At 35.3% G+C, this 26,886-nt stretch overlaps 1 protein-coding gene across 18 annotated transcripts in view; it reads right to left on the bottom strand.

The window, feature by feature from the left end:
* Nucleotides 1-2,822: 2,822 nt before the first annotated feature.
* DGKB (diacylglycerol kinase beta) overlaps nt 2,823-26,886 on the bottom strand; it is an 837,327-nt gene continuing 813,263 nt past the window's right edge. For all 18 annotated transcript variants that reach the window (XM_025380374.1, XM_025380383.1, XM_025380380.1 and 15 more), the window contains one exon: nt 2,823-6,990. In XM_025380374.1, the coding sequence (XP_025236159.1) occupies nt 6,883-6,990 (108 nt within the window). In that variant the 3' untranslated portion in view covers nt 2,823-6,882. The remainder of the gene's footprint in view (nt 6,991-26,886) is intronic.

The following is a 26,886-nucleotide window of genomic DNA, read 5'->3' as shown; positions in this document are numbered from 1 at the left end:
GAGGAAAGACTGGCAAAAGCAATACCAATGATGTGGGGCTTTTGGGATGTGACAGGTCTGAACACCAATCAACTATTATAGGTCCTGGTGTTTTCCAAAGAGAGGTGAGTCTAAGGAATGTCAGAGGTAAGACGTGTACTCATTGCAGACTTTGAGTGTTGACAATGAAATTTGGATAAAACTGATTTGGGTTTGAAGGATGATGTGTGGGGTGGAGGGAGAAGCACACAGAAGAATATGAATGGAAATTTAATGGAGACTTCAAGAAAGGCATGCCTTTGGACAGTGGCCATGGATTCTGGTGATGTGTCTCATGACGACATTATATTACTTTAATTCTCAAAATGCTATGAAGTTGTACAACTGTAGAATTCTCTTGGTAGTCTAATAACATTTGCTCAGATTTCGAGATTGTAGAAAGTTATTCTGACATATATGCCTATGTCCAGATAATTTTCTGAGGGAATTAGTTTAGGAAGAGTCAAACACTACATACATAACCTGAACATACAATGACAAGTTATTTTGAACCTGAAGTTGACTACTAGTTTTCTAACAGATAAATACCAACCATTTGTCAACTGTTTTTACAGAACAAAATAAGATCTTCTACATTATGGATTTTTATTGTTCTGCTATACTATACACCCAGGCCTGGCATATTAATGTTACATATTAATGTCTGCCAGAACTGCTCTAAATTATTTGATGTATTGATTTATTTAATTTTCAATACATATTTCAACTTCATAGTTGAGAAAACTGAGGCTCAGGGATCTTAAATAACTTGCCTGAGGTCACACAGCTAGTGAGCGGCAGATCCAAGAGTTGTACCCGGGTCTGGCACCAGAAATCTCATGCTGAAATATGTCAGTATGATGCCCTCAACTGTGAAGCTAAGAAGTCATTGGGAGACGCACCATGGGGTGGTTGTCGACCATTTCACAAAACGTTGAAAGAAACTTTTGTGAGACTGTAAAGTCTCATCTTTTTTTGAGTGGCAAAAAAGATGTAGAAGCACTACATGCTACTTGAAGGTGGAAGATCTTAAAAATGCAGCTACAGTAGAAAAAATAACACACTAGGCAATCTTCTTCTTCTTTTCTTCTTCTTCTTTTTTTTTTTTTTGAGACAGAGTCTCACTCTGTCACCCAGGCTGGAGTACAGTCGTATGATCTCGGCTCACTACAACCTCTGCCTGCCAGGTTCAAACAATTCTTGTGCCTCAGCCTCTCGACTAGCTGGGACTACAGGCACGTGCCACCACGCCTGGCTGATTTTTTGTGTTTTTAGTAGAGACAGGGTTTCATCCTGTTGGTCAGGCTGGTCTCGAACTCCTGACCTCAGGTGATCCACCCGCCTTGGCCTCCCCAAATGCTGGGATTATAGGCATGAGCCACCGCGCCCAGCCAGCACTGGACAGTCTTCTTTCAGCTCAAACATGGTTTCTAATTTTTCAACCAACATATTATAAAGTCCTTGGTAATTTAAGGATTATTATTACCAATACTATTTTAAACAGAAATGTTTTTCTGAGATCAACTGACTTCAAGGAATGAATGTTTGAATACAAATATGGAGTAAAAGAGAAAGAGCTTTTGGGAACTTCTAGTGCCTCTGCCACCAGTGGTAATTTGTTGGAAAGATTTAATATTCTATTACAAATTTTTACCTTATATTGTTTTATATGTATTTTTAATACTTAATTTTTTACACACTTAGCATCAACATTTTACAATTAGTGTTCTCTAGTTAGTTTCATGAGCTTCAGAGAGTTTATGAAGTCACTTACATTCACAGAATATAATCTAATCAAACTCCCTGGAAATGGAGAATGGCCAGATACTGCTTTCAGAGTTTTCAAGCCAAATATCTGGGAATTATTTTGTTTTTTTTTTCATTTCTTTCTCTTCCAGAATGTAAAATTAATTTTCTAATTTGGGGGGTTTGCATTATTCTTTCTCCTTCCCTCTCCTACTTGCTTTTTTGCCTCTTTCTTGTACTTTCTTCTTCTCTTGTTCCTTGTTTAGTTAATAATTTCAAGTATAAGCATTACCCAAATGATTCATCTGTAAATTCCCTAACTTTTTTTATAAGATGAGTCAATGAAGAATTTAGGACTTGATTTCTGTGTCCCTACTCCCATTCGCCTTTTTTTGTTCTGAATTTCCTTGATTTGACTTCTTTCCTTATGTAAAGTTTTAGCTTTTCAAAAAGTCACTTGAAGATCTACTTTCTCTAAAGGCCTTTTCAAATTTATTCACCAAATCATCTTTTCCTCCTTTGAATAGGTTGTATCATATTTTACTTACCTTCATTCTTCGCTTATTCAATTGTGTAATATGGTCATCTGTTTACTTAATTCCTCTAAAAGATTCAAAGGTGTTTAGAGAAGAAATTGTTTCCTTAAACATCTTTTAATTGCTGCAGTCCCTTTGCATAATATGTTTAGCCTAGTCAATGCCCAAGAGATATTTGTTGAAGTCTGTTACACAAAATAAAATAAGAAATTGGTTTCATCCAGAAAATTCAGCTTGAGTTCCCACAGTTCCATCATTCAGGTTGTTGCCTTCTTGGAATCTAAAATTGCTGGAATAATATGCACAGCAGCAACTTAGGGCCCAAAGCACCACAAATTGGAATAATTTGGTTCTTAATTGCATATAATTCAGTCCCTAATTACTCCCTGACAAAAGGTAGGGTGTCTGGCCTCATATCCCTAGTGGATGTATTCAGTGGGGTAGATGGATTGTTGAGCTGCTGGAGGAGTTCATTTCAGAGACAAAATCTGTCCAAAATAGCAGTAAGAAATGACACTGAACTGAGTGGTTAACATTTTTATTTCAAAAAGCAGGATATTGTATATATCACTTTCTGAGAAAATAATTAAGGTACTATAATTAAATGAGTTCCATGTTTTTAAACACGATAAGGTTATACAGAATCTCTCAAATGTGAGTTTACTCAAACTTTATTTAAATATAGCAGAATTTAATTGGGAGTTTTAAGTGGTGATTTCTGCCTCTCACAAAATAGAAGCCCTTTTACAGGGTTTTATTTATTTATTTTCTTAAAGTTACAGCTTTATATATGTTACAAGTGTTTAATCTTTTAATAGAGAATATTATTCAGTTATTTGAATAATAATGGTGAATATGATTCAATATTATTCAATTATTATTTAATTATTCAGTACTGAATAATCCGTTAGGGGTTATATGTGCCATGAAAAGTACATTTTTCTTTTTTTTGAGACAGAGTCTGGCTCTGTCACCCAGGTTGGAGTGCAGTGGAGCGATCTTGGCTTACTGCAACCTCCGCCTGCCGGATTCAAGTGATTCTTTTGCCTCAGCCTCCCGAGTAGCTGAGATTACAGGCATGCGCCACCATGCCTGGCTAATTTTTGTATTTTTAGTAGAGACGGGGTTTCACCATATTGGCCAGGCTGGTCTCAAACCCCTGACCTTGTGATCCGCCCGCCTCAGTCTCCCAAAGTGCTGGGATTACAGGCGTGAGCCATTGCGTCCGGCCACATTTTCCTTTTCGTAACCAATGAACAACAAACTAACACTGACACAAAAAAGAAAAGAACGATCTCAAAATCTTGTCTCATTCAAGGAGAATACAGTGTGAGATTCAAAACATATTCTTCCCTGAAAAATTGCAACTACTTCCCATATGCCTAAAAAACGAAAACAAAATAAAATGTGGAAACATGCATGTGATTCATTAGCCCTCACTGGATTTAAATTTCTGTCTGCAGTAGACTACGCTAAACATCTGAGGCTTTTGTTTTATTCTGGCTATGATCACATGAACCTGTTTTAAATAAAATTAAAACTGTTTTAAAATGTTAGTTTTTAAACTTCCTACAAGATATCTCCTTTCACCACAATAAATTGACCAGCATTTTTACATCAAATACATGGTGTACACATGGAAGTGGAAAAAATAAATTTATGTCTTTTAAACTTTCTGTTTCTAGGTAGATACCTCCCTTCCTATTTCTTAGAAGTGTGGATATCAAGGTTTACCCTGGAATCTTTCTCTGGAATCTCTCTCTGGAATCTCATCACCTCAGTGCCTAGCAATGCTTAGCAGAGTGTATGTCTCTTTTCCCTCTTTGTTTCTGACTGCTGTTAAGTCCAGCATTAATTTACACTTAAGAATTTCATCCACTTAAAACTTTATACCAGTATGTCTCCTATATTGAAAGAGGGCAACTCGATAGCTCAAAATTCATCCGCATACATAGAAGAGAAGTTTCCATCTTGTAAAGCTAACATTCATCATTCAATATTTTAATGTACTATAGAATTTTCCTTAAACTATATATTTTTCATACGAAGCTGTCATAAAACTGAGGAGAATATCTTCTCTGATTTCAAACCCATCAAGTTACGTTTTTAAAAACTACTTTCCAAACCCCAGGGGCAGTATACTTGAGGGGGCAAGCACATCAGTGTCTTTAGAAAATGAGTTGAGAAAAGTCAAATTGGATTCATAGTTGAACGTTTATTATTGGTACCAAAGAATCCATCTGACTGAAAATGTAACCACTATTAGCACTAATTGTAGTTATACAGCTACATTGAAGTGAAGCTGCATCCCATTATTTCAATTATTGAAATCTTATAGGCAGGTTGTTTAATTTGTCTCATCCCACTGTCTATCCAACAGCTTTCTACTGCACAGATTGTTAAGAATGATTCACAAACTGTTGCTGCCTTCAAACTATATACTATAAAAGGTAGCCAAGAAGTAATTGTATGTTGTAGCGAACATAAAATAATTTGTGGCTTCAAAATATGTTTTTGACACAAAGCCTGCCTGCCCACTGTAGAAAATTTTGTCAATTCATGTGAAAATATTTATTACCTGTAACCATAGATACAAAAAATCAATGTGTGTGTTGTGTAACATTATGTCGGTAATGTACTTGTTACTGTTTTGAGATTTCTTTTGGTCTAGATTACTGTTCTGCCAAACAATTTTTTATTATACCAGGGCAAGTGATTGCTGTACTAAATTTGCAATTGTAATCATAATTTTCCTGGGAATGCTAAATTATGTCTTAATTTTATTCAAAAGCTTTTATTTTTAAAGTAATTAAGCTTATTGTTGACTGATATTTACCATCCAATGTTCCAGGAACACTAAAAGAATACACTTTGTACGTAATCTTCCATTATAGCACAGTGCTTGAGAGCAGCTATTTGATATAACAGCATTCAGTTGAGTTTTCAAACCAAAGAACTAAAATTATAGCAATTTCACTTGAAATACATAAATCCATGCACAGGATTGTGTTCAACAGAATCACTAAATGCTATTTGTTATTCAAAGATGAATGAATCAATAACAAAATAGAACTGATAAATCATTAGCACTTTAATGCAGAGTGGAGAGAAACTAATAAATCATGCAGTTCAAGCACTCATTTTCCTTATGGCATGTTTGAAAACATAAAACATGCAATGATGAGATGCAGGTCAATATGAATGAACAATATTACAAGACTGCTCAAAAGCATTTCATTTTACAACATAGGCTTAATGAAACACTAAAAGAAAAGTACTGTTCCATGATTTTTTAAAACAATCAGAGACTCCAGCTATGCCATGAACACCTTCAACAGTGATCTAGGCTGTTGTTTCCAAATAAACATTTGAAATGTCATAAAGATGGGAGTGGAGTAGGTGAGGAGGAGGGAGCTAATTGCATGCATGATTCCCTTCCAAGAGCTCAGTGTTATTACAGGTACCAATTTATACTAGAAAGAAACTGATACAATTATTTACTTCCTTCAAGTGTACTTAACTGATCCATGAAAAATTACATCTATATTTATAAATGACTAAAAAAAGCAAGAAATCATCTATTGAGCTTTCATTGTGTTGTCTGGCTTATTGTCTGTCTGTGAAAGGTGAGAATTTTAATCATAATTAATGGGTAACTCACTCTCTTTCCAGCATCTTAGTCATCACAAAATTAATCACAGGAACCATAAATTTGTTCCACAATGCTTAATTAATTATGCATTAACCCATTTCTCTCAAGCATCTTTTTCTGAATCTTTGGTGGGAAACACATTGATTAGGCACGTAGTTTAAAATATCTATTTGGTTATTGGTGTGGTTATGAATTCTCTCCTAGATTCTCATGCAGAAAGGAACAAGGCTTGCCATATTACCACACTTGACTGTCAAGTAACATATTTTCACTTATTTCTGGAATTAAAAAGAAAGCTAAGCAAAATAAAAACCACGTTCTATTTTTCAGCACAAGAAAACTTTATACCTGATATTTTTATTTCCGCTCAGAAGAGTTAAGATGTTGAAGAAAAACTATGTATATATAGCAAGGTATTGTAGTCAACTATTTAATAAAATCTTTGAATTAAAATTTCTCCTCAAGTCATAGGTCATTGATACACTGATTCTAAAAGGGAAACGTATAGCAGTCTGCAATTATGATCATTGTAGCGTTACTGATTAGTGCTTCGTAATCATTGGAATCACACTGAGAATCACATTTCCCATGGTATTTCCTTTTTCATGTTTCATAGTTTTTTCTTACAGGTTAGTAAATGGAAATTGGGGAAGAGATGGGTGGGAGATGTAAAAATCTATGGGAATGCATGCAACAAAAATATGCAGTATCACTTCAGGTAAGCTGCTTTCTTCATGCAAAGATGCCTATAAAAACTGAGACAATAAATTTTCTAATAGCTGAACTTTACATTAGCTTAGTAACAAAACCTGTTAAACAACTTCCATGATTGTGTATGAGCAGGAGACTTGAAATGGTTCAGATTTCCAGCATACGTGTTCCATGGCCCAATTATGCTAATTCAATTTCTAAGAATGAAACAATACAGGATTATTCCTTGCTTCGGTTTCTTGTCCTTTTGACGAGGGAGCAGAATAACCCGGTTTTTGGAGGAGGGCCCATCAGCATCGGAGCTTGGTTCTTGTGTGTAATTTTTATCTAGAAAAAAAAGAGAGAGAGAGAGTAGAGTAATCTCCAGATACAATACCAATTTGTGAGACTCTCTGTTAAGGTTAATAATATTTCATGAGTGACTGAAACACCACAAGTGTAAAATGTAATTTCAGAGTTTCTATTATTTCAAAAATATTTTTAAAGGAGATACAGATATGGACTTAAATACTATCCCAATGCTCAGGATAATAATTTTAAAAATTATCTGAAGTCACATTTTAAATATTATGTTACCTCTAACCTCACTTGTAGTAATATTCTAGAACTGCTTACTTAGGTTACATGATTATCTAGTATTATTTCTTGAACATTGGTTATGTATTATTTATTGAAGTCGGGAAAGAATGCACCATTATAGTTTCCAGAGTCCTAGTTATAGCCCAATATCAAGATGTACTTGGTATCAAAGCAAGCCTTATTTATCTTGCTAATCAGATTGTTTCTGTCTTTCAACATGAACTGCAAGGCTTAATTTCAAAACAATCATTAGAAATGAAAGTTAAAAGTTAACAAGCATAAAAGGTCAGAAATGATGAACTAGCTTTCTAATTTGTTAATTAATTGGTAATAGAATAGAATCAAATATTGAAAAGCCTGCTTAAAACACTTTGAGAGACTGTTCTAAAGCTACTCGTTTTGATTTCTTTGATATAAAACTACGAATCACCTTAAATGAGACAACCTTAAAGTAGATTACGTCTGCAATTTTCTCTAATTCAACTCTAAATTAGAGAAGACATTTTATGAATATATGCTATGCTCAAAGCTAATTGAAAGCAATTATCAAAGTGGCATTTTGTCTGTGACTTTAAGATACATTGTAAGATAATAAATGATTCTCATTATGTAATAAAAAGGTCACATCTTGCCTTTGGGCTAGTGACGCTAAGAGTTTTTCAAAAGCAATCTGAGACATTTTCTTTAGCGAACTGCAACTAATACAAGAACCATCGCTTATTAAATATCAGTTGTCACCTGCACAGCATTCGCATCAGAGATGAGTATTTCTTTCAAAAAGAAACACCACCTCATTAAAAGCTGCAAAAAATATATCTCTTAAAGTGCATACCTGACATTTTCAAGTTAAAATGAATATCCTTCACTTGTCATTCACTAATAGCAATGAAACAAAAAAAAATGTATATCACGTGGACAGGATCATTAAAATCTGCAGTGGGGCTTTTGGGAAATGGAAATTTACTTCACAGTCTAGAAAGACAGAAGTATGTGAAAAACCTTGAAAGAATGAACAACTTTATTTAAGTCTGCTGGAATCAGGTTATTCTGGAAGGATTCAGTGTTCTTTTTCCTGCAAAAATAAATTGCACCTGTAAAAGGCCACTAAGGCTAACCCAGCCTCAAACTCCATGGATATCTTACTTCATCTTATTTTTGTTATATTATGAACTAGGGAATTGATAGTCATATAGTTAAGACACCAGAATGCACTTAACTCTGTAGATTGAAAATGATCTATACCAGATTTTCTCTCAATAAGTCAGCATTAGATTATACTGTACCTTATGTCATTGAGTTTTAAACTCCTCCGAAATTCTAGCTGTAGACAGGATCTAATACTGCATCATTCATCATTTATTCATTTCACAAAATTTGTTCAGCCCCTACTATGCTTCAGACACTGTATCAGGAACTTTGAATAAATAGACAATATACAATCTCTGCCATCAAGAAATTATAGTCTAGCAGGAAAGGTAAATTGAACAAGCACACTGAATAGTGTCACAGATGCTGAAATGGGAGGCTTAGCAGAAAGGCACTATTTTTTAACATTGAAAATGAAAATGAATCATTTTATGCACAAATGTCATTTTTAAATGAGTACTGGGAAAGCAGTTATCACATATTACTTACATGATAACCTTAGATTCAAATAGAACATTAAGACCTAAAGTAAGAAGGTTGAGATTTCTGGTTTATAATTTCTGGACTAAATGCTTTACAGGGCATAATAGTATTAGGGCATTTTGGGAAATTGGATCATTATTTCCAAATAGTTGTTAAGACGATGAAAGGAATCTATCTTTCTAGCCATTTATATATATAAGTTAGTATCAATTTATGACAAAGCATAGCAAAAATGTCACATAATTATTAGCTATAAGATTTAGCTTCTTTGTGTTTTTTTCTGGGGGGGCATATAAATTTTGTTTGATTATGACTATTCTTATATTGAAAAACATTTTTTTTTTAAAAAGAAATTACATGATTTTATGCCTTTGAAAAATAGCACAGTATCTCATTCAGTGTTCTTGATACAATGGGGCCTTTCATCTATGTGAGTAATGAAAACACAAGTTCGAGTTTCCAGTCACTCATCAGAATAATGGCCAGTACTATTTTAAAAATTATAGGCAACCTGTCTTCTTGGTTGTTTAATCATTTCTGTAGTCAAAGTACACAACTGTTTATTTAATTTAAGTTTATTTCTGCAAAAAATGAAATCCACATCCTTTTTGTCTGTTGTTTATGGAAACGAGAACCTATTGGTTTTATTTTCTTCTTTGTTAGGGGAGACCACATGGAGGAAACTAGCATTCAATAAATGTTTATTATGAATCCTGGCTTTTCACATGGCTGATTTCACTGGATAGTTACATGTCTTAGTATATTTGGGCAGAAGCAAAATCACTCTACTAAAGATGAGAATAATTCCAAGCCACATGGATTGTCGGTGTCACAGTCACAGAAATTCCAGGTGTAGGCTCTAGGAAGCTGCAGAGACTCAAGTGATCCTGCAGATTCAGGTTGCTCATGTGGCAAAATTCTGGTTAATGGGGGTTGACAAGGCCTATAATTATGACTCTGATGCCTGTTTTGTATACATTGAACATTCTTGTTTTATTATTATTCTTAATTTTCTACCCACTAGAGAAATAACAATGAGTAAAAATTTTATCCCCAAAAACCTTAGAATATATTAAGTTTCAGCAATCTAAGGACATGAACCAAGTGGCCTCTCTTTGAATGCTTCCTTCTATTAAGAGTCAGGTAATTACTTCTCAGTTATTCCTTGATACATCAAATATTTTGGGGGCACTGGGTATGAACAAGGCATTTTGCAACATGATTTTGGTTATTTAGTTTCTAAGAGACTCTGACGTTATTATTTGAAAGAGAATACTGGGCACTCATAAACAGTGGTGATGGGACTCCTAGAAACTGGAATGGCTCCGTGAAGGTGGAGTAGCATTGCTTACAACATGCAAGGTAAATACTATCAGATACAGAATGGTGGCCTCCTATAAAACTCTTCATTCTCCTTATCATGTACCCTTTTAGAAAAGCAACAGTGGCAGAGAAAGGTTCTTCTACTGCCCGTGACTATTTCTACTTCTGTCTTCCTATTTCAAATTAAGACTGGCCACTTCTAAGAATATAAATACCAAAAATGTGGGTTCAGTTTCACTTTTATAATTATTCAATATGAAATAAGGATGCACATATAGAAACCAGTAAGAGAATCAAAGATTACAAAGCATAGTCTTCATCTTCTTATTTCTATTACATTGTTAAGGTTGAGTAGTTTGATAGTTGTGATATTTCCACCTCATAGTTGTAATGTTAAGAATAACAACCAGAATAAAAAATAATATTGATCTGGCTCTTACTGTGTGCCAAGCTTTTTGCTAGGTGTTTTACACGTTATTCAGGTGCCACCTATTTCATTCACTTCTTTGAGTTGCCCTCAAAGTCCACTCCCATAAAAAAAGTATTATTAGAGAAGAGTGTAAAACTGAAGTAGAATTTCATAAAAGGGATAGAAGAGGGTATTTATATCTCACAGCACATAGCAAATAATGTTTATTCCCCAGGTATTTGTATTCTCTTCAAAGACTTTCTTCAGCACAACTAAAATCAGAGGGAAGAGAAATGGGTCTTCCCTGATTAGTTTCCCAGACAGTACTTGGTTCAGCTCATTGGTGATTTCTTTCTTGCTTCCCTGTCTTCCAACATCAAATATTTCCAAACCCTTTATTATGAAAAGTAGCATTTCTCTTTCTTTTGTTATCTGAACAACTGCTCAACATCCTTTCCATAATCATTTACTGAAGCATTCTGACAAGTTTAGAACAGAGGTGGGTCTATTTTCTTTAAGGAATTCTTATACCTGCTGTTGAAATTATTTTAAAGATAATTTTACTTTTATAATATCTAATTTTGGCCTCCTAACAACTCTGGGAGGTAGCTGTCAACATCCTTACTTTACACTGGAGGACAAAGAGACTTAAAAGGTTTCTGCTACCTGCATAACATCACTCAAGTGGGTAAATGCAAGAGCTGGGTTTGATAGTTGACTCTCAAATCTCCTAGGACCTCCTTGCTAATTCCCACCTCTGCACCTTTGTGCTAGTTATTGCCCTAGAGAGCATTCCCTCTCTTTTTTGCCAATCAAATTTCTATCCCTGTCCTGCCCAGCTTAAATCACACATTATTGTAAAATTTCAAAGTGCAGGGATAAAAAGAAGATTCTAAATGTCCTCAGAGAGAAAAAAAATAGGTCACTTACAGAAAAATAAAAATCAGCATGGCATCAGGCTTTTCAAAAACATTAGTGCTAGAAGACAATGAAGAAACACCTTCAAACCCCAGAGGAAAAGTTAATTTTATCTGAGAACTCTATACTTAGTCAATGTATTGATTAACTGCAAGGGTAGAATGAAGACATTTTCAGTCACGAAAGTATCTAGAGAATTTTCCTCTTATATATCCTTTAAAATGTATTTGGGGTGTTCTCCAGCGAAGTAAATGAGTGAGTTAAGAAGGAGAGTCAAAAAACAAAGGATTCAACTCAGATCCAGGAAGACAGATTTGCAAGAGAACTAGACAGAAACCTAAAGGGAAGGACTTCTGGCATATAAACAAAAGGAGTGTGGATAATAGATAAATTGATATGGTAGAGTTTTGTCTTTTTTTTTTTTTTTTTTTTAAGAAAAATGAGAACTATTATAAGGATCACTTTGCAAAGAGAAGAAAAAAATTCTAAAGCTTTACAGGAAAGAAAACGTGATGGTGGGTCAGGACTTGGTTCTGCAGTTGGCAACATTTTTATAGTCTCAATGATTATATATTTTTTATTGATTTAAATACAATTATTATATACTTCTCAGAAGCAGAACAGTTTAATGGCTGCCTGGGCCCACCATTTCCTATCTAGGGGCTATGAGCAAGTTACTACGATTCATTTCCTTCATCAATGCTGTAGAGCTTTTAATATGGTGTCTCATTGGTTTCTTGTAAGGACTAAATGAATCAATGTACACGAAATGCTTAGACCACTACCTGGTACAAAAAAAGCACTCAGTAAATGTCAACTATTAGTAATAGAGTTAAACACAGTAATGTAAGAGTGTTAGAAACCACCTTTCTATAGCACTAAGTAGGTAGAGTATACCTAAAACTAATCCATAAAAAAGTAACAGCAAAGCATATTTCCAGATATGGAGTAAACGATCAGAAGAAACAGTCCAAGAATCAAAGTGGTAGCATCTGATGAGAAGATCTGTTGACACAGAAAAAAGGACACAGGATGGCTATTTTTCTTGCAAGTCTATACATTCTGCTTTTTTTTGTTACATGTGCATATACTATTTTGGTACCAACTTTTAAATACTTTTTAAAAATCCCTCTGCAGGTGATTCTCCTGCACTCTAGTGTTTTAGTTCTCCGTATGTGATCCACAGGCTAGGAACACTGACATCACTGTTAAAAATGCAGACTCCCCGGGCCCACCCCAGATCTTCTGATTCAGATTCTGCTTTCTAACAAGAACCTCAGGTGATTCCTCTGTGCTTTTAAATTTGAGAAGCCCCAGACTATTTGTCATTGTACTTCTCTTCTTAAGGGGCAAGACCAATAAGAATCTGTTGACTGACCAACTGAATAAATGAATGGATGAAAGTTCCCTTTTCTACACCCCCAAAACACATGAAAACAAATATCCTAACTTACTCAATTTTAATTACCTTTATTGGTAATGTACTAGGTACCAGCCTACCTTATTTTAGTATGGAGGATTGCAAGTTAAATAGACATTTTTTTTTTTTAAACCTAACTGAGGTGTTTGTAGTATAATGATGATAGAGGACATGTGATGGTAGATTGTAATATGCTTTAGCTAGGGATATTCTCAAGGTACAATAAGAGTAAAAAAAAAAAAAAAAAATGCCATTTAGATCATGGTGGAAGGACGGTGGCAGAATTAAAACTGAGTTTTAGTCACATCGCTCTGACAGCAGAGGTTAAGGGCTGGTGCCATACCAGAGGTATGAAGATCAAATGGAAGGTTAATGTAGTTATCCAGAAAAGAACTGAAATAGAGTTTAGTCATGGCAGTGCCAATGGGAACAGAGTGGAGGCAGATTTAACAGATATTGCAGAGGCAGAAGTACAGGATATGATGATTGAGTGGGTGTGTGGGGCACTGGAAAAAGACGAAGATTTTACTACAATTTCCATGTTTTTGGTCTTCATAATGTGTGTAGTGATGCTTTTTATAGAAAGAGAAGCATTTTTGGTAGGGGTGAAAACGAGGAAGGGGTGAAAACCAGAAATCCAGTGAACCCACTGTTGAGGGTGACATTCTGAAGGAGATGCTCAATATCTTTTGGGTCTGTGGATATGGTGTTCAGAAGGGAGAACAGGTCTTGAGATAGATTTGGGTTTGGTGATCTTATAACAATGTCAGCAATTGAGAAGAAATTACTGAAGACCAGTGTGGCAAGTATGAATAGCAGATGTTAGACTTTGTAACTGGGGAATGCTGCTATTTAAGAGTGCAGCAGGAGAATACAAACAGTCGGAGAGGTAGGAGAAAAACTGAAAGAAGTGCTATCTTATAAACATTTCCAATCAATCCTCAGCGTGCCTATTAATGAGGCACTCTTCTATTAATTAGGGTGAAACCTTCAAACTACATCAAATAAGGTGACGCATGCCTCGGTTTGGTACAATGGTCTATATGTCTCTGATATAAGCTATTAAATTATTTAACTTAATTCTAAATATAGAATTATTATATTTGAGAGTGATATATTGAATGATATTTAAGTAGTCATTCATATTGCCTGAGGGGTTGGCAAACATGTTCTGTAAAGGATTAGACATTAAATGATTTAGGCTTTGTGGTCTCTGAACTACTCAGCACGGCCCTTATACAGCAAAGGCAGTTTTGGACTACATGTAAATAAATTAATGTTGCCATGTTCCAATAAACTCTATGTCTAAAAGCTATAATTTTAATTCCATATAATTTTCACATTAGGAAACATTACTCCTCTCTCGATATTTTCAGCCATTTAAAAATATGAAAACTATTCTTAACTCTGGCTACACAGAAACAGGCAACTGGTCAGATTTGACTCACAGGCCATAATTTGCTGACCCTTGAGTCAAATTTGACCCTTAAGTCAAATACTGAAAATTAAATCTAGAATTATGAGGCATAAGGTGGAAGAAATAATTTTAATTTAAAATCATGATTTATTGGGTCAATAGCTGAAAGATGGATAAAAGTGGAAATAATTTTCTTTGGCATATCTTTATTATACTAAGTACCACCATTCAGAAATCATTCTGTGAAAATTCTGAATTAGAATATATATTAATATTCCTCAATTTTGATAATGTACCAACTGATCAAATTTGGCTTAAATGCATTCTCTTTTTAATTAATTCTCATTGCTTTGCACCAGGGTGGGCTTAATAATATTATGGTTCTTCAAACATACCTCAGCAGGTAGCATTTTGCCTGTTAAATATTCACCCTGTATCTAGCCAAAAATTTTCTCCTTGCTTCATCTCTTTAAGAGTTTATTATCACCGAATTTATTAAGCTACCTTAAAAATGAATGGAGTTTTCAGAGCAAAATAAATGCCATAAAATATCTGTGAGTAGAGCTTAATTTAGCAATTATCTGAAACATTAAAAGTTACCTAGCTTGATTCTGGAATAAGATTGTCTCCTTCTAATAATGGAAACCATTTTGAATTCATGTGTGTAGCTGAGCCATATGACAGCGGGAATAAAGTACATGCTAAATTTTTCAGGTCCGTAACTGCCAAAAAAGCAAAGCAATGAAACATAACAATTTTCTAAAATCCGTGTGCCAGTTTTTTTTATGATTCTAGCCATTATTTTCTGGAATGATAATTTCCAAGTTTAATGTTAAAGTCTTTGATCTAACATGAAATTCAGAGAAATCATTGTGAAGACTTAAAATAAAATCCTTCAAAAATGGGGTTGCGAGGTTTACTTGCCAATGAAATTCACAGGAAGTTTAAATATGTATGGAAAAGAGAACACTTATTCCTGAAAGTGATGGACTATTTGGCCACATTGCATGGGAAATATTCATACCTGGATTTGAAATCGCTTTAAACATATAAATTGTGTTCTTCATTCCAAAATATTTTTGTGGCTCTAAGTTGGTTGCCAGGGAAGGTCAAAGACATTTTAAAAACATTTTTGTTATCTCCATGTTTCTACAGAGAAATGATCCTCACAATTTTAAACCAGTAACTATTTATCTTTTCTTAGAGCATCTCCAAATCTTTGGGCACATGGAAAATAGAAGACAAAAACATAACAAAACAATACAAAAACACTTCTTTTCCTAACTAGAGAATATTTACAACTTGTGACTTGACTTTTCTTGCTGAGTAATATTTCAACTAAAATTTTCTATATGGCCTTTTTTCATGTAGTAATGGGGTTAAGGACATAGACCCAGGACATGAGGCAAGGATTTGTTTCCCAGATTGGTCACTGGCAGCTATAAAACCCTGACCAAAGAATCTCAGTTTTGACCTTCAGTCTTTATTTGCTAAAGTAATACAACAATAGCACCTACTTTGAAAGACCACTACAAATACCAAATAAGGCTATGCATGTCATATACATGCTTAATAAATGTTATTATTTTTAGCATCACTATATTTAGTCCTGTGGAAACACATTTTGCTAACCCCTCTTCTATCTGAGACAACAACAGCTTTCTGTGTCCCTTGGGTGGCACTGGGAAATGGCATATTATGGCCATCTGTCTTCTCCCTGTGGCACCTGGCAGCATTCCTGCCACATGCCAGACACCAATTTTACCCAAAAGAAAGATTAGAAAAAAATGAATGTGGGACATTTACTAACCATCAGAGAGCATAATTATTTTTGTTTGTTTGTTTAATCAAGGGAGTCCAATAAGCTCACACTGTCTTATTAGAAGAAGAAACTTCTTTAATGGCCCAATTTCTAGATTCAGCCATAACCTTGGCTATTTGGAGCATCATAGCACTGATCTGAAAGACTTTCTCCTCAGCATTAAACTGCATCATGGTAATAATATTGGATACAGATGTTCAATTTTGATAACTTATCCACAAAAAATTGCCATTGTTTGGTGTTATGATAATTGATATTTCTAACAATGTGCTTAAGGCATTGAACAGGGAGACTAATTCAGTTGCAATAGTACTGGACTAGAGAGGAAACTGATTGTTCTTCCAGTCCTCCTATTTCAAGGTATTGTTTCATCATTTATTCAGTTGTTCGAAATGATCCAGAAATCCAGATCATCCTTGACACCTTCTTTTCCTTACCTCCCATAACCACTCATCTATTACTGAATCTAATCATTTTCCTTCAAATTTTTTTGTATATCTTGAATTTTTTTTCCTTTTTACTACCGTGTTCTAAGGCCTGAACAATTATAGAACTCTTCTAAATGGTCATTGCTTCTCCCACCAATTAATTCCCCACCTAGAATGATATTGTCACCGTGCACATCTACTCACATCACTTTCCCGTTGAAACCTCTCTTTACTTCTACATTACCCTTAAATTAAAGCTAAACGTTTCTCCTGAGGGCTCCCAGGTCCTGCTGCTCTGCTCCTACTGGACCATGTGCCTCACCCCACGCTGCCTCTCTTCTTTCATGTCTTCCTTCTGCACCCTGAACACATCATGTTCCCTCCCATGTTGTGCTGTTTTTTCTGCATAAGACACTCTTCCCTTTCTTTGGGGCCTAGTTATATCCTCCTCCTCTTTTAGTTTTCAGGTCAATTTTGAGTTTCTTTGAAAACCTTCCTGGACCTCCTACAACGAGATCAAACACCTCTATTATACCCTGTCACAGTACAATAGTACCACAGTACCGTAGTATCACAGTTCAAAGGATCATGAACTTTCCCTCACAGACCTTATATCATTATTGAAATTTTATATTTGTGGGACTATTTGAGTTATGTCTACCCACACTGAGATCAGAGATCATGTCTTTTTTTGGTTCACTTTGTATTGTTTTCTCTCCATTGCTGACACTAGGACAAAATGTCAGCAGCTTCATAGAGATGGAATTCAATAAATGTTTGTTGAAAGAATCAATAAATGAATCACTGATAATTCATTTTTTTTTGAGATGGAGTCTTGCTCTTGCCACCCAGAATGGAGTGCAGTGGCATGATCTTGGGTCATGGCAACCTCCGTCTCCTGTGTTCAAGCGATTCTTCTGCCTCAGCCTCCTGAGTAGCAGGAATTACAGGCGCCCACCACCACACCCAGCTAATTTTTTGTATTTTTAGTAGAGATGGGGTTTCACCATGTTGGCCAAGCTGTTCTCAAACTCCTGATCTTGGGTGATCTGCCCACTTCAGCCTCTCAGAGTGCTGGAATTACAGGCAGGAGTCACCGCGTCTGGCCAATCACTGATTTTCTTGACTTGGCTTGGATAAAATAGTTGTATTCTCCTCTTAAATTATATTTATGGATTTAAAAATCATGTTTAATAATAGCCATTTTGTTCACCTTACAGATTTGTCATGAGAATGATACCATACAATCTATTAAAGGTCTTTGAGTTTTTTCAAAATAATAAGAGCTATTTATGACAAACCCACAGCCAATATCATACTGAATGGGCAAAAGCTGGAAGCATTCCCTTTGAAAACTGGCACAGGTCAAAGATATCCTCTCTCACCACTCCTATTCAACACAGTATTGGAAGTTCTGGCCAGGGGAATCAGGCAAGAGAAAGAAATAAAGGGTATTCAGATAGGAAGTCAAATTATCTCTATTTGCAGATGACATGATTGCATATTTAAAAAACCTCATCATCTCAGTCCCAAAACTCCTTAAGCTGATAAGCAACTTCAGCAAAGTCTCAGGATACAAAATCAATGTGCAAGAATCACAAGCATTTGTATACACCAATAATAGACAAACAGAGAGCCAACTCCTATTCACAATTGCTACAAAGAAAAACTACCTAGGAATACAACTTACAAGGGATGTGAAGGACCTCTTCAAGGAGAACTACAAACCACTGCTCGAGGAAATAAGAGAGGACACAAACAAATGGAAAAACATTCCATGCTCACGGATAGGAAGAATCAATATGAAAATGGCCATGCTGCCCAAAGTAATTTATAGATTCAATGCTATTCCCATCAAGCCACCACTGACTTTCTTCACAGAATTAGAAAAAACTACTTTAAATTTCATATGGAACCAAAAAAGAGCCTGTATAGCCAAGACAATCCTATGCAAAAAGAACAAAGCTGGAGGCATCACACTACCTGACTTCAAACTATACTACAGTAACCAAAACAGCATGGTACTGGTATCAAAATAGATATATACACTAATGGAACAGAACAAAGGTCTCAGAAATAAAACCACATATCTACAACCATCTGATCTTTGACAAATCTGACAAAAACAAACAATGGGGAAAGGATTCCCTATTTAATAAATAGTGCTAGCCATATGCAGAAAAATGAAACTGGACCCCTTCCTTAGACCTTATACAAAAACTAAATCAAGATGGATTAAAGACTTTAACATAAGACCTAAAACTATAAAAACCCTAGAAGAAAACCTAGGCAATACCATTCAGGACATAGGCATGGGCAAAGACTTCATGACTAAAACACCGAAAGCAATGGCAACAAAAGCCAAAAACAGACAAATGGGATCTAATTAAACTAAAGAGCTTCTGCACAGCAAAAGAAACTATCATTAGAGTGAATAGGCAACCTACAGAATGGGAGAAAATTTTTGCAATCTATCCATCTGACAAAGGGCTAATATCCAGAATCTACAAGGAACTTAAACAAATCTACAACAACAACCACCACCACCACCACAACAACAAAACATCAAAGTGGGCAAAGGATATGAACAGAGACTTCTCAAAAGAAGACATTTATGGAGCCAACAAACATATGAAAAAAAGCTCATCATTGCTGGTCATTAGAGAAATGCAAATCAAAAACCACAATGAGATAACATCTCATGCCATTTAGAATGGTGATCATTAAAAAGTCAGGAAACAACAGATGCTGGAGAGGATGTGGAGAAATAGGAACACTTTTACACTGCTGGTGGGAGTATAAATTAATTCAACCATTGTGGAAGACAGTGTGGCGATTCCTCAAGGATCCAGGACCAGAAATACCATTAGACCCAGCAATCCCATTACTGGGTATATACCCAAATAATTATAAATCATTCCACTATAAAGACAGATGCCCACGTATGTTTATTGCAGCACTGTTCACAGTAGCAAAGACTTGGAACCAACCCACACGCCCATAAATGATAGACTGGAAAAAGAAAATGTGGCACATATATACCATGGAATACTATGCAACCATAAAAAAGGATGAGTTCATGTCCTTTGCAGGGACATGGATGAAGCTGGAAACTATCATTGTCAGCAAACTAACACAGGAACAGAAAACCAAATAGCGCTTGTTCTCACTCATAATTGGGAATTGAACAGTGAGAACATATGGAAACAGGGAGTGGAACATCACACACCAGGGCCTGTTGTGGGGTGGGAGACAAGGGGAGGGATAGCATTAGGAGAAATACCTAATGTAGATGATGGGTTGATGGGTGCAGCAAACCACCATGGCACATGTATACCTATGTAACAAACCTGCACATTCTGCACATGTATCCTGGAACTTAAAGTATAATTTAAAAAAAAAAAAAAAAAAAAAAAGAAAAAAAAAGAAAAAACAAGTCTTTGAGTTTTTTAGGTCTCCTCAAAAGAAATACGCGCAACTGTCTTCTAAATATTCAAGGAAATAAAAATAATAACTATGGTATTCTAGTTAGTTCATTTTTATTAAGAATTTTAAGTTCAAATTTTTATTGAAAATTGGTATTCTATCCCAGGAAGATCTCTATGAAACACGACTAGTTCTGTATTAGTGATAAGCAGGCTCACTCTTTAAAATTTTCAACAATACAGATTATTGCCTTTTAATGAAGAGCTTAGAATATGGTAGCCTTGTTTTCTAATTATAATACACAAAATCAGAGATCAGAGAAAATTAATAGTTAGAAAAGGCAAGGACAGACAGAAGTCAAATGTGAGAGAATAGTCAGGTCCAGACCTTGTGAGTCTATAGTCTGTATCCACCAGCAGACAGATTTCTAACTGCTGAGAGCAATCAAACCTGTGCAGTATTATTGTGATGATACCCATCAACTGGGAGATTATTTCCAATTTTGCACATTCCAGAGGAAGATATTCAGTTTCGAAATGGATGTGAATATTGGTCCTCTTGCAAACTAATGACAAAATTCTGATAAGTACCTACAGTTTTATCATTTTTATCATACTTACAGCCTTGGGTCACATCAATATAAATACATAAGGTATTACATATCTGGCATATTTCTCATTTAATTTTTAACCTTTCATGTTTTTAGATATTGTGTCTAACATAGGTTTGGAGTTCCTACATGAGAATATGATTAGGAGAGAGATTACTATCTGCTAGCCAAAATGAAATTAAATTTTTGAATTGGAAACTAATGACTAGATTAATTCAGGTTTCAAAATAAAGAATAAAAGAAACTTACATTCATTGAACAATATTTAAATTGAATGCATTAAAGTGAAGAACGACAAAAAGGTAAGTTTAATTGTAAACATAACATTTGGGATGGATAACGTTTAAAATATGCTCTGGCAAGAAAAATGTCTTTAAAATGTTTTCATACAAAAAGCAATCATATCTAATCAGCTTGGCATTAATTAAGCTCTAATAATGTACTTCAGTATCTTTCCAAAGTAGTATGATCCATTTCCCCTTTATCCAGGTCGATTTGTGCACATTATGGTGTCATCATAATTTTAAAACATACTGAGAAAATGACAGAGCCGCAAAATTGAAATAAATGATTAATGGTATTTTTTTTCATGTTTTGTACTAATAGGTATTACTGAGCCTTTAAATTAATAGAGCTGTCAAGCTCACGGGTGTTACAGATCCAGCAATGAACCAAAATGGAAATTATATATTCCAGAGACACCTAAAGATGACACCTTGGAATATTTTAAATTTTAATTAGTAGGTGCAATGGTTTTGTTCCCCTGTAACTACTGCAAATTAATTGGAAATTAGTCACAATCAATCCTTTTTTTTTTACCAATCTGAAATGAAAAGATTGGTGCTTTCCACCTTAACATTCTTGTTTGAGGGCCAGAAAGCACACATGCAGTAAATTGTGTTGTCAATTACAAAAAACAACTGTTGTGAAATTAGGAAAAATTATGCACAGGTAAACAAAACTAATTAATGCATAAGTAACAGGGGAACGCACAAAATAATGTCCGACTAAACACTAACGTGCCAGTCTTTGGAAAAATAAACGTTTAAAAATGTAAATTTATGCAAAAGCATTTACTAATGAAGGTTTAGGTAAAAAGGTGCTTTTAGTCTATGTTTTAATTAATTGCTTTTGGAGTCTCACTACCACTCACACCTTAAAACATATACTCACAAGAGCAGCAGTCTGCTCACGCCAGTATGTTTCAAGGGGGCAGAGGACTGTTAATTTGCTATCTCTTCAAAATATCAACATTTAGGCTTATTAAATAAACTGGCGGGGTGCAGTGGCTCACGCCTGTAATCCCAGCAGTTTGGGGGAGGCCGAGGCAGGCAGATCGCCTGAGGTCAGGAATTCGAGACCAGCCTGACCAACATGGTGAAGCCCTGTCTCTACTAAAAATACAAAAATTAGCTGGGCATGGTGGTGAGCTCCTGTAAGCTCAGCTACCCAGGAGGCTGAGGCAGGAGAATCGCTTGAACCTGGGAGGCAGAGGTTGCAGTGAGCCGAGATCATGCCATTGCACACCAGCCTGGGCAAAAAGAGAGAAACTCCATCTCAAATAAAACAAAACAAAACAAAACAAAAACAAAACCCCACCACCACCACCACAACAAAAAACAAACTGTAGTATTTATTTCTTTAACAGTTATCTATAGTATTTAAATATTGGGCAAAATGAAGTTTCCAGGTACATCAGGAAAATCCTCATTATCTACACCTACCTGTTAAAGCATTTTCTTACTGATTACTTATGGGTTACTCTTTTTCTTTTTCTTTCATCACTAAAAAGACACATGTTCTTCTGCTGAGTTTGTCTCCCACCGTGGTAAAATAAGCCATTAGAGCAACTTAAGATTCTTTAAAAATGGTGTGTCTACCAAGTCAGCAAGTGTTGAGTTACAATTGCTGTGCAACTTTTAATTAGAAAATAATATTCTTCACCGGGCGCGGTGGCTCACGCCTGTAATCCCAGCACTTTGGGAGGCCGAGGCGGGCGGATCATGAGGTCAGGAGATCGAGACCATCCTGGCTAACACGGTGAAACCCCGTCTCTACTAAAAATACAAAAAATTAGCCGGGCACGGTGGCGGGCGCCTGTAGTCCCAGCTACTTGGAGGCTGAGGCAGGAGAATGGCGTAAACCCGGGAGGCGGAGCTTGCAGTGAGCCGAGATCGCAGCCACTGCACTCCAGCCTGGGCGACCAAGTGAGACTCCGTCTCAAAAAAAAAAAAAAGAAAATAATATTTTTTTCACATTTTCAACACAAAGCTACTATCCAGATAACGAAACTTGTACATTAATAATTATTTAATGATATTTAAAGTTAAACAATTTAATGCAAGGGTCTTGGGAGATTCAAGAGTTATGTAACTATGTGGATAACTTTCATTGCACTATTTCAGAGCACTATTTTCAGTGCATCTATTCTAGATAAGTTTTAACATAATTTTCTGTGTATGTAATTATGAAAGTTAAATATTATGATAAAACAAGGTCCTTCTTTAGTAACAGTTTAACTGTAAATGATAATGAGGAAACAATAATGATGTTGCTACATTTTCTGTAACACTTTGGCCAAATTTCAAAGATGTCAAATATTGTCCCACTGTAGCATAACATGGGTTTAACTTTTTGGGGAAGTATAATTGGGGATTACAGGAAAGTTAGTCTAAATCGTGAAAAAGAAGAAAATTCAGATGTATTATTAAATATAACAATACTTAATATATACCAGAAATTAATTAATGATTTCTTAATATCACTAAATGTGATATATGGTAGTTTTCAACAACCATTCAATACTTCTTTGTGACTTGTAGGTAGCAGGTTTTAGGACTAGGAAAATAATTCCAAGAAAAATATTAAATAACTCCCCAAAGTCCAGAAGTCACTGTAAAAGCAAAGACACGACCATGGATTCCAGCCCTCATTTCCATTTTCTACCCCTTTGGATAGTAATCTTCCTAAGCAGTTTTTCCCCTCCTTCCTTACCGATATCCCAAAAAACATTATTTTCAAGGAGTGAAAAATATTTTTAACCTCAGACTACACTGAATTTCTGTTAAAGTGCTAGCAAAGTTGACTATTTCAGTTGCATATGCCAACTTTCTCAAACTAACTTTTAAAATAGTAGAACCTAGAATAGGTTTTAAATAAAAATCTGGTAAACAGAAGTTTTAATAAAATGGCTGATATTCTGTACTAAGAGAATGGTAAGGTTGTATAACTTACCAATTTGTTTCCAGTCCTCTGGTCTGTGATTAATTAATTTATGTAGTAAGTAAAAGGAGATCCACCTATCACAAAAAAATGTGAATTCTAGCTATTTTTTAATTTCTCAAATTTGCCCCATTCCTGCTATAAATCTTTTCTCATGTACTGTTTATATTTAGGCTTTAGAAGCTTCTAGTCAAGAAACATAGTACTATCCCCAAGTTAAATTTAAAAATACCTATTGTTTCTTGAACTAAAAATTAAGATATAAGCACATAGACTATGGGAAAAAAGTGATCAATGGATTCCATTATTTTTCCAGTATATATTATGTGAAGTGCTCATTTAAATGGTACTTGAAATAGAAAGGATTTTCATGATATTCAACTTCGAATGGGCCTTTGAAAGGACCATGAAAATATTCTCTTCTTATAATGGTTTATGTTGCTTCTTCGTGTAGATGCCCTAGGCTGTGTTTGCTAAGTGTGGAACTGCTAAAGAAAGCCAAAATATAAAGGAGTCTCATTGGACTACTGTCTGTTTTACACCTGTGCTCCTTTATTCATCGCTGCACATTTCAGAAAGCCTCAGAAGCATGGTGTTTCTTCCTTTCTGAACCCTTTATCCTTAGGCAAACAAGTTTAATGAACTGATCACAATTTCAAGAATAAGTAAAGTTAGGAACAGTGTCGGTTGTATAACTCTTTGCTTCATGACCTTGGATATTCACCTAACCTCATCCGTGCAGTCTAAAAGTCTCTCATACTAACAGATAACTTACTTGGAATAGTCCTAAAATGTGTTTGCCTACAATGTAATTTAAAAAAGAAAATCTCATGTGGTCATCCATATCATTACTAGCCTATAGAAATACCTAAAACCTTAATCTTGTAAGTGAGTAAAAACAACTGAGTTCTTTGGTCAATTATTTTCTCTCAACATGGTAAATGCTGTCTCAAACAGATTAAATATAGGGCAGAAGAGCAGAAAAAACATCAGTGATGTTTTCTCAAATTGAGTATGTTTTAAGATTCAAGGTTTAGGCCTTTTATTAGGCTTATTTAGAATTTTTGTAAGGAATATGAAAATGGGGAATAATCTGTGAAATCTCCAAGTCAGCATGTAAGTACATCTAGCTAATAATATGCCAATCTGATGGAGAGAATTTAGCCAGATCCCAAAATAGCCATAGACAAGAAAATCTAATGGGGGGGTGTAGGTTCCAATTTCAGTTAAGAAGAAGTAAGCGCTCTTCACTCTATCTCTCCCACTGAATACAACTATAAACCCTGGGCAGAACACATGTAGCAGATATCTGAAGTTGCTGAAAAGAAAATAATAAAAGGAAAATTGGAGGAAAAAAAAAAAAACAGAACGTGAAGTGCCACCAAACCAGTGATGAGTTTTTAGTTTTTAGTTTTTAGTTTTTTTCTCTCCTCTTGCACGTCCTGGCCTGGACTTAAAAGCAGACCAAAAACCGGAATTGTACAGCAGGTACAGATAGAAAATGCCAAGAAAAACCCTGTCCTACTGGTACAAAAATAGGAAAGAAGGACCCTACAGATCAGAGTGAATGGGAAAAAATATTCTGTTAATCAGGCCAGATGTGGTGGGTGGCTCATGCCTGTAATCCTAGCATTTTGAGAGGCCAAGGCAGGCAGATTGTCTGATCTCAGGAGTCTGAGATCATCCTGGCTAACACGGTGAAAACCTGTCCCTACCAAAAACACAAAAAATTAGCTGCGCATGGTGGTGCGTGCCTGTAGTCCCAGCTACTAGGGAGGTTGAGGCATGAGAATCACTTGAACCCGGGAGGCAGAGGTTGCAGTGAGTCAACTTCATGCCACAGCACTCCAGCCTGGGTGACAGAATGAGACTCTATCTCAAAAAAAAAAAAATAAAGGTTCTGTTAATCATTTTCATCCCAGTCCTCTGGCAATTCCACGGCAGTGGAAGGTAATTAAAACTCCAATGGAGGAGACATCTTTTCTCTGACTAGAGAAACTATGTTTCCAAAGCATAGGGCATTCCTACTCCTTTTTCCTCTCTCTATTCCTTTATCACAGAGCCCTGGAGGCAGATTCTAATTCAGGAAATATATGACAAAGCAAGGAAACAAAAGCCTTGGATTCCTAGTCAGAGAAACAATATGAGAGTCCTGGGAGTAAAAAAAGTATCAGAGAGATCATGGAGAGGAGGTGGCTTGAGAAAGCTATCCTATAAAGTTGCATTTGATCACCTGAGTTTACCCTTGAGCTGTGTATGCATAGATTTGACCTTAACAAACATACTGATGACTTTGAGAACTGCATTTGGGGTTATATCACCACCAAGTTTTCAGACAGGCATATGGATCTTTTACAAGTAAGATACATCTGAATAACATTACAAACACTTTGAAAACCAAAAATATTGGAACTACAACTCACAGAAGATAGATCAGCTTTTGTAACCTGAACCTAACAGAGTCAACTACCTGCTAAAATAGTAACAGCAAGAACAATAAATTAACATTTCCTGTGGAAATTGAAAATACCTAGAGTCTTACAACACAATATTAAAAATGTTCAGAATATACTAAAAAGTTTCTCAAGATATGAACCACAGAAAAGTCTCAAAAACCCACAAGGGGAAATATAGTCAATGATGCAAACCCTGAGATGATATAGTTGTTGGAATTAACAAACAAAGACTTAACAGGTATTATCACCATGCTCTAAGAAGTAATGGCAGATACTCTTGAAATGAAATGAAATGAAAGACAGAGAGCCTGCACTGAGAAACAGAAGATATTTAAAAAATGAATCATTGGAAATTTTAAAACTGAAAAATACAATGAACAACATAAAAATATAACTGAAAGAACTCAACAACAGAATGGAGATATATGAGAAAAATGTCAGTGAATTCAAATACAGGTGAATAAACACCCAATGTAAACAACAGAAAATATAGAAGGAAATAAAAAATGAACAGACTCAAAGATCTATGAGACAATACATAAAGTGCTTAACACATGTCATCAG

Source organism: Theropithecus gelada, chromosome 3 (assembly GCF_003255815.1).
Source record: "Theropithecus gelada isolate Dixy chromosome 3, Tgel_1.0, whole genome shotgun sequence".
Classification (NCBI taxonomy): domain Eukaryota; kingdom Metazoa; phylum Chordata; class Mammalia; order Primates; family Cercopithecidae; genus Theropithecus; species Theropithecus gelada.
The sequence above is the reverse complement of the archived record's forward strand: the minus strand, read 5'-3'. Positions and strand labels throughout refer to the sequence as shown.